Source organism: Alligator mississippiensis, chromosome 4 (genome assembly GCF_030867095.1).
Source record: "Alligator mississippiensis isolate rAllMis1 chromosome 4, rAllMis1, whole genome shotgun sequence".
NCBI lineage: Eukaryota > Metazoa > Chordata > Crocodylia > Alligatoridae > Alligator > Alligator mississippiensis.
In genome coordinates, this window is record NC_081827.1 from 145,484,154 (window position 1) to 145,493,214 (window position 9,061).

The 9,061-nt window shown below is 49.7% G+C and overlaps 1 protein-coding gene across 1 annotated transcript; it reads left to right on the top strand.

Moving 5' to 3' along the window:
* Positions 1 to 1,192: 1,192 nt before the first annotated feature.
* LOC102564596 (C-type lectin domain family 2 member L) lies at positions 1,193 to 7,620 on the top strand. Its single transcript, XM_059726751.1, has 6 exons — positions 1,193 to 1,362; positions 1,506 to 1,595; positions 4,796 to 4,989; positions 5,938 to 6,041; positions 6,330 to 6,480; positions 7,310 to 7,620. The coding sequence occupies exons 1-5, from the start codon at positions 1,212 to 1,214 to the stop codon at positions 6,445 to 6,447; spliced, it is 657 nt and encodes a 218-aa protein (XP_059582734.1). The 5' UTR covers positions 1,193 to 1,211; the 3' UTR covers positions 6,448 to 6,480; positions 7,310 to 7,620.
* The last annotated feature ends 1,441 nt before the right edge of the window (positions 7,621 to 9,061 follow it).

A 9,061-nucleotide genomic window follows, 5' to 3' on the forward strand; every position in this document is an offset into this window, starting at 1 on the left:
ACCCGCAGAAGCCGCCAACAGCCCTGTCAAGGGGGGCACCAGTCCTACCAACAGCATTAGTGTTGGCCATCGAGCTGGCACCTGCACCCCCATGCACCCCTTACCAGTTGCCTATGTTCACTGCCACTGGTTGGGGGATGCCTTCCCTCCTCAACACCTGTCCTTTTTTGCTGTGTGTGCCCCAGTGTTTTTAAGCCTTCCCGGAGGCACTGTGTGTTGGCTACACCTAAGCCTAGGGACTTGGCAGTGCCAGTGCTCTTGCTGGGACCAAAACTGGACATTCCTGGCTAGAGCGTCTTGCCCCCTTTGCTCAAGGTCAGACCAATTGCCATATTTGTGGTCAGGAAGGAATTTTACACCATGGCGAGACTGGTATGGACTGGGGGGGGGGGGGGAGTTGTCTTCCTCTGTAGTGTTGCTTGGCCTCAACCTGGGACCTCATGAGCATATATTGACATTTTGTACAAGCACGACGTTGGGTGCTGCGGTTCCCCTGCTTTATGTGTGGCAGATAAGGTCTGTGTTGTGCCAGAGCTGATCCCAGTCTGATGTAGTTTAGGTGATGGTTTGCAGGGGATGGTTTGGATAGGGATGACCCTGCCTCAGGCGAGGGGTCGGACGAGACGACCTGTGCAGCTCCCTTGCAGCCCTACTGCTCCATGACTGTGGTGCATTGACAGTCCAGCTTTGCCTTGTGGTTTTGTTCAACCCCTTACATCTCCCCGTCTCCCCACATCTCTACAGCTGCTTGTGCGGATGCGGGAGGCGAGGCCAGCAGCGTCCCCCAGCCCAGGGGATGTTCCCCCGGCACCTTCCCCGGCTGCTGACAGGTGGAGGCGGCTCTCCCTCCCGCCCGCCCGCCCGCTGTGAGGGGCAGCCCCGAGCAGCCCTGGCCCCGAGACGCCTCCGGCTCGTCCCACGGGACGCGCGCTTGCCCCGGGCAGGCGAGGAGCCGGGTCCGGCCCACGACAGCTCCGCCCCGGGCCCGCGCCGCAATCTCGAGCGAAGCCCGGGCAGCCGGGGCCACCCTCTGCCCCGCGCGGCTCCGCACCAGCAGCTCGGACCCAGCTCAGCGGCAGGGACCCGCTAGTGCTGCACCTGGCTGCCGGCTGCTTCCGCCAGTCCCCTGGCGCCTCCCGGCTCCTCCTACTACCGGCGCGTCACGAGCCAATCGGGGCGAGGCGCGCTAGGTTTGAATCTACGGCGGGGCCATGGGGCGCGGGCGGACGTTCTGGGGCTGCGCGCTGCTGCCGGGGGGTGCGGAGCCGCCGCCGAGACCCCCACGGCGCAGCGCCTCCCCTGAGCTGCAGCCTAGCCCGCCGCTGCTGTCGGAGCCCTGCGGGGGAGGAGCGGCCAAGGGCGGTGAGCGGCGCCTTCCCTCGGGGCTCCCGGGGATGGGGTGGGAAGGGGCCCCGGGGACTTCCCCTGCTGCCCCAGCACTGCTCTCCCTGGCGCTGCCGGGCTCCTGCCACATCCCGCTAACCCCCCGCTCTGCTCCGGTTCAGGTCCGTGCTCCAACCTCTGGCTGTGGAGAGCTCTGGCCCTGCTCCTGCTGGCAGCTGTCCTGGCGCTGGGGCTGGCGCTGGCGCTAAGAGGTAAATGCCGTGCTTGGAAGGGGGAGCCTTTTCTCAGCAGCTGCAAGAGCACAAGAAGCCCTTGTCTCTAATCAAGGATACTGTCCATCCGGCCCCTAACCTGCATGCTCACCAGTTTGCACTGTAGGTAAGGGCACGGGACTACGAGCCCCTATCAATACACCAGACCCACCCATGGCCACCCCCACCCGTGCCCTGCACTTACCCCCCTATAGCAGGCACAAATTTAGAATCTGAACCCACTGGGGCGGTGAGCAAGTAGGGTTGGATTAGTATTAGCTCACTCTCAGCATGGGCAGTCCTACGCTGAGAGATGGGTTGGTCAGCCCAATTTGTTGTTGACACACACACAGGGAAATAACACTAAAGGTTACAAATATAAAACCAGGATTTATTGGAAGAGCAACAGGAGATGCAAACAAAGGGATAATAACAATGATAACACTAGAACAGATATCATCACAGGGGATAACAGAGATACAATCTATACCAGTGGTCTCCAACCTTTTTATGGTGAAGATCACCTTTTGTAAGTAAAGGGCACTCCAGGATTGCCCATGCTGAGTGAGCCTAATACTAATCCAACCCTACTTGCTCTCTACCCCAGTGGGTTCAGATTGGTGTTTTTTGGTGGTGCCTTGAGTCCAACAAGGTAAGCATTGAGTCTAACATTGGTGACACGCATAGGGGGTGCATGTGGGTGCATGTACACCCCCTGAGATTGGCGTTGCACTCCCTGCAAAAAGCACTGCTGGCAATGCCATTGGTCAGTCACCATACTGTCGGCAGCATCTGTGGAGGGGTGCTGACCGCTGGTTGGTGCTCACCACCCACCCCCGCACTTCTGACATTGGCACGGCTGCCAGTGGGAGCTCCTTGCTTGCCGCTACCTGCAGGAGCTCGCAGGAGAGACTAGAGAAACTGGACCTTTTCAGCCTCTGCAAGAGAAGGTTGAGAGGCGAACTTGTGGCTGCCTATAAGTTCATCACGGGGGCACAGAAGGGAATTAGTGAGTATTTATTCACCAAGGCGCCCCCGGGGGTTACAAGAAACAATGGCCACAAGCTAGCAGAGACCAGATTTAGATTGGACATTAGGAAGAACTTCTTCACAGTTCGAGTGGCCAAGGTCTGGAACGGGCTCCCAAGGGAGGTGGTGCTCTCCCCTACCCTGGGGGTCTTCAAGAGGAGGTTAGATGAGTATCTAGCTGGGGTCATCTAGACCCAGCACTCTTTCCTGCTTATGCAGGGGGTCGGACTCAATGATCTATTGAGGTCCCTTCCAACCCTAACATGTATGAATCTATGCCCCACCAGCCTTCAGGGCCACGCAGTGTTCATGGAGTCCAACACGGTTGAAAACTGCTGATTTAGATCATTAAGAATTTGCCACCATAGTTTCATAACTCCTATTCCTCACCCACTGCTGGGGAGAATGATTTATTTAGGAGTAAGTTGAGAGTACTCCAAGTGTCCCCATCCTGGTATCTGCACACTGGCATTCTCCTCTTTTCTGGCTCCTTGGCAGCCAGGTTTGGTCATCTCAGTTCCTCAAATGCCACGTATGTCCAGGTTGGCATTCTCTTTTGGGGTATGTATGTAGCTGGTCACATGTGTAGGGCTATGCATGCAGGAGTAGTGTCAACTTGTGCATAACTGACATTTGGGGGATTAAGAAGACCACATCAGGTTATCCAGGGATCTATAAAAGAACAGAATGCCACCCACTAGGTCTCCAGGGTCCTAGCCTCTAGGCCAGCGTTTCCCAACCTTTTTCATGCTGCAGCACACTTACATGGCCTCCCCCAACCCGCAGCACACTAGCCAAGTGGTATGGGGTGGCGAGCTGCCAAAGGCCACAGACAGAGCAGGAAGGGGGCGAGCAGTCAAACGTTGCGGAGCAGAGGGGAGGGAGGGTTCGGGTGGATGCCGCAGACCTGGGCGGGGGGCAGGTAGCAAGGGATGGAACACCACTGCAGCGAGAAGCGAGTGCTGCAGCATTTGAATCGCTGGCTGGAGCCATGTCCCCTGGCTGGCTGTCTGCAGCAGCAGCAAGAGGGGGGCATGGCTCCAGCCAGGCAGGAGGTATAGCTTCAGCCCAAAACGCTGCAGCATATCTGGACATACCTGATGGCACACTAGTTGGGAAACACTGCTCTAGGCCATTAGTTCTAAACCTGCAGCCCAAGTAACCCATGCAACATCCAGTTAGAACCTTTTTTAAATGGATGTGCAGGAAGTAAGTTGGGTGGGTGCAGCCCTCATAACACTGACAGCTGCAAGCATGGCCCACTATGGCAAATATGTTGAGAACCACTGCTCTAGGCCCAACTGCCTCCTAACACTTACTACTTCCTTTTTCGTTCAATACATTTGTCCAAGAGCAAAACAGTTGAACTTGGATCAACAATGCAAAACTTGTCCATATGTCCTTATTCCATTTTATATAATGAGGTTTTTATCTCTGAATTTCCCCATGTAGCATTGGTTCTCAGACTGCGACTGGTGGAGAGGTGGCTGAGCATGTGGCTTTAGGTGTCCCAATTCCAGTTCCTACATAGCTTGAGAGATGACTACGAGCAGGCACATAATTGCCAGATGCTGCTTTCCCTGCAGGCAATTCTTACGCTTGCTGTAGAGCATTTTGTAGAAAGGAGTTATCATTCCATCATTCAAAAATGATGACGTGCCTAAAAATCACATTGCCCACAGCTGGGCTTCTGACCCATGATACGTGATCAGGTTTATGACTGTACTGAACTGTAGATCAGGACTAAATGTGCTGCTAAAATGTCACTAACCTGTATTTCCTCTGTAGACCAGGCAGTTTTGAAATAGTTCAGATTCAACTGTCTACCCTTTTTCTCACACCAGTGCAAACTAAGTTACTAAAAACTTTTTCTTTTTTTACAATACAGTTTGTATACTTTCCTATACCCCGATTGCCTGAATTAACTGAAACTGGGGACCTTCTCATACCCTAGAATAAAAATTGTCCACATGGACTTGGCCTAGAAACGCATCGGGCAAATAGAAAAATAAAAAGCTTTTAGGAAACTAATGACCATTTGCACAAGAGCAATGCAAAGGCCAGATGTAACTTTAGCTGTTTCTCCAGTTAGATTATTGATTTACTTAGGGCTGTTTAGAAGTTTGAGATATGTGAATAAAATTCACTGCTGATTACCTTCTGCTTGTTAGGAGCCGTCACAGAGACTGTGAATGGTCGTGCCACTGCTGTGACAAGGGAGTGCAGACCCTGCCCCGAAGACTGGATGTGGTACAGAAATCAGTGTTACTATTTTTCCAATGAAATCCGAGACTGGAACACCAGTAGGAAGTTCTGCTCCTCACACAATGCTATACTTCCTATAATAAAAGAAAAATCGGCACTGGTGAGAATACGAGATATCACTTTCTTGTCTTGCAGGGATATTCATGTATTATACATTTCTACCTAGTATTTGTAACAAATAATCTCCCCACAAATACAGTAGACAAAGACATTTCAGCGGGAACAGGCAATTCCGCCTTGTATTATTTTAAGTGACAGTCATGCTGAGGCTGCTTCAAAAAAGCAGGGAAATACAGATTATCCACTACAACAGGGTAGCCTGTCTCCTTCAAGAATTTTGGCATTGTCAGTCCAGTACCTGACCGGGAGTCAAGGCATAAGTCATGTAAAAAATGGTATTCTAGGAAGGATAAAGTAGAGAAAGCCCCACAGCCTACTACTACTTCAGGGGGTTCAAGAAGGGTCACTGGTTGAATCACAGCCAGGAAAAGAGCTGGGAGCAAGTCTTACTGAAGAGGTGATGGTCCAAAGGCAGAAGAATATGCAAAGTGGCAGCTAGGGATGTGTGCCCAAAGGCCGGTACAGTCCCATGGAAAGGGGAGGCAGTGTATCCCCAGGACAAAGTGGGGAAGAAGTCTGAGCCCTGGCTAAGAACTAGAAAAGGCCTGAGGAGAAAGACTCCTTAGAGAGGCTGGGGTTGGAAAGGACCTTTAGATCTCTCCTTGGAAGAACAGGGAGCCTGGCCCTGCCATAAAGGGATATTGGGAGCCTAAAGAGGGGTGGAGTGCACGGCAGAAGGCTGCAGGAGCAGTATATTGATAAGACTTAATAGACCAAATGCCATCACGTCAAACATTACTAAATACTCCTGGCTGCAAGTAAGTGGGAGAACAAAGAGGAGACTGAGACAGAATGACTGCAAGGCTCCTTCTGGCCACCAGGTAGCATGTTCCTGGACTGTGCCTGCACCTCTACCAATCTCTTCAAATTCTGTCTCAAGAGCATTTAAATGGTGTGAATAACTGTTCTTTTTCATCCTTAATTACAGGACACTATCTACTCTAATAAAGGGGAAGAAAATTACTGGATAGGTCTAAGGAAAGAACCAGAGGGATGGCGGTGGGTAGATGGATCGCCTTTCATTAATGACACGTGAGTTACTCTAGTTGTGACTGCCTGGAGGGGTGGGGAGAAGCACATTTCTCTGATCAAAGCCAAGAAAAAAAACCTAAGCTACTCCTAAAGCTGACTTGAGGAAGTGCCTCTATGCAAATGTATTTTAAGTTTTTCCAGTGATCTGGGGGCTTTTGCCAAACATAAAATGGTGTTGCGTGGTTTTGCTTTGGTGGGAGGTGTGCAGATATTCTTTGCAGTTGTGTTCTGTAACTGCACCACCAAGTCCAGAATAGAAGCCATTTTTTCTCTTTTTTTTTTCTTCAGAATTTCATTGGAAAAAGAGGGGCAAAACATGGCCTGCGCATACCTAAATACGCTGGGTTTGGCTGCTATCGACTGCATGTCTTTGAGGTCTTGGATCTGCGTCAGGAATTCCACTTGAACAAGCTGTGCTCTGCTGACTAAGAGAGCTCAAGTAAGGCACAGGAGCAACTTGAGTTTGGTTTTCCATTTCCCTGGGGAAGGCTCCTCCAATTTACTGTAGCTGGAACAACAAATGTCAGATTTTCTCCTGACACAGGGTGTTCAGGTGTCTGCCATAGCTTTTGTGCATGGGTGTTGCAGATCTTCATAAGAAGTAGCATCCTGGGTCATACCAATGGTCCACCTAGCTCAGTGTCCTGTCCCCAGCAGTGATAGGAGTGGCTGCTATACAGGGAGATCACTGAAGTGGATTTCCCTAGAGTGACCTATCCCCTCTTCAGTGACCTCCCTGACATCCACCACTTACTGATTTAGAGCTGTCAAAAGAAACATCTCTCACCTTTGATGCAAATCATTATGTAGCTCCATGGCCATCTAGACTTGCTGTTTCAGGGGCACCCTGGAGTGGCCAAGGAATTTCCAGCTGGCAGAGCCCTGTCGTTATTAATATTGCTTGGAGCAGAGTGAGCCAAAAGTAGGCACTATTTAATCCTTTGCATTGGCTGCGTAGCAGATCACGTCCAGAGACGCTTGCCTTTCTCCTTAGAGAAGCTAACTCTAATGACTAGACTAGAATAGAACTGATACATTACCGTGACAAACAAAGCAGAGCCAATCTGTAAATACAATGCAAAATACACTCATTTAAACACACTAAAGAATTTCTAGAGTTTTCATATCTGAAACTATTCTGGAAATTGAAGACAATAGAAAAGTTAAGGTGGCAAGGCTCTGTGGTGAGGATAATGGTTCATGGGAACTGTTTCCTTTTTCTTATCAAACAATTTTACCTTGTTCAATTTGTGATTTCTTTTCTTTAGCAATGGGCCACTGCTTCAGAAACACTAATGATGATGCTGGTGCAGAAAGGGGGGAAGAGACCAAAGGGAGAACTCCCAACTTTGCTTTCTGTTCCAAGGGCTCCAGCTGTAATATGGACTGTTAAGTGTCAGACTTGAAGACTTTTTTAATATATTTGGAAGAAGACTTGCAGCACATGTTGTGAAAAAACACCTAATTTAGATTAAGAGAATTTAAGATTGTTTTTATTTTTTTTAAAAAGAGTCAACCTTGATGTTCCTATTTTGTATATTAATGTTTTGTACTTTTTATGCTAAATGGCCAAAGTGGATGTTTTGTGCCTCTGTTTATTATCTATTTTCAATATGTTAGATTTGTTTCTCCTGCAGAAAACTCAAAACTGCTAAAAGGCTTCCCACTTAATGCCTATTTCTGCTGCTAAAGACAAGTATAAGGCCCAGAAGCATTCTCCCTGGGAGGACTCCTTTCTTAGTAACACAGAAACAACCTTGTTTTGAAGCGATAATGCTTGTGTCAGTAAGGGTGAGGACAGAAGTTATTTTTTAAAAAGATTTCAAAATAGTATCATTTCAGCAAAGGAGGTGCATACACCTACTCTGCAGTCCTCCCTTGCTGCACTGTTTCAAAATTGCTGTCCAGCCATGGAGAGCAACAGGTAGCCTCAGGGACCAGCTTTTCTGGAGCCCTGTTCCCCTGCCAGAATGGGGTCGCTATAGTGGCATCCTCTCTACCCCCCTACCCCCACAAAATGGAGACGTATCCAGGGATTGGGGGCTAGAGAGCCAAAATCCCAGCTCCAGCTTCTCTGGCAGCAAGTGTTTGGGGGCTATCCCTAGCCTCAGGGCTGCTGCTCCTGGCACTGAGTAGAGCTTGGGGGGAGGGTTGTAGTGGCCAGAGGAATGGAGGGGCTTACTTGCCTCCAGTGACTGCAGCAGGGAGTGAGGAGAGGTTATCGAGCTCTAGTTGGGAGAATGTCCACAGTCTACTCCTCTCTCTTTCGTCCTCACATGTATGTGCAGGAGGGTGGAGTGGAACACTGAGTTGCTAGCAGCACTACAGGTCCCTGTCCCACTCTACACTGCATACATCTATGAAGCAGTGGTGCACTTCAAAAAAGCGCCTAATAGGGCTGTGCAAACCAGCACCATTCCATTTCAACTTCTGTTTCGCCATTTTGAAGGGACAATATTTCATTTTGCTGTTTCAGAGCACTGTTCCATTTTGCTTAGTTGAAACTGTTTCACTGTTTTGATGCTGTCTTGATGCATTTTGATGTTTTGCCTATAGTCTATAATGGGGAATCATGAAAATGCCTATAACTTGGTCACTTCTTTCCTAATTCAAATGAAAACAGTGGGGAGGTAGCCCCTGCTGATGGCCACAAAGGCTGTCAAATTTAAAGGAGATAGGTGCTGGGGTTTCTGGGAAACTGTGCCTCAAACTGCTCAGAGCAAAACTCGTGTCATTTGAAAGTGTTAAGGCACAGGAGGATAAAAACAGCAGGGTTGCTAGCCCCTGCTGAAGCCATGAAGCCTGCCAAGTTTCAAGTAAATAGGTGCAGGGGTTTCTGGGAAACTGTACCTCAAGCTGCTGACAAGCAAAACTCATCACATGTGTGACTGTGTGTGTTAAGGCACATGCTCACTGGCGCTGGGGCCTCTATATGACATGGCAGTGTTTCCCAATGAGGTCTCCTCCCCTACAGCCTCAGTTCGGTCCACCACTTCAAATAGCAACAGATAAGCAGTACA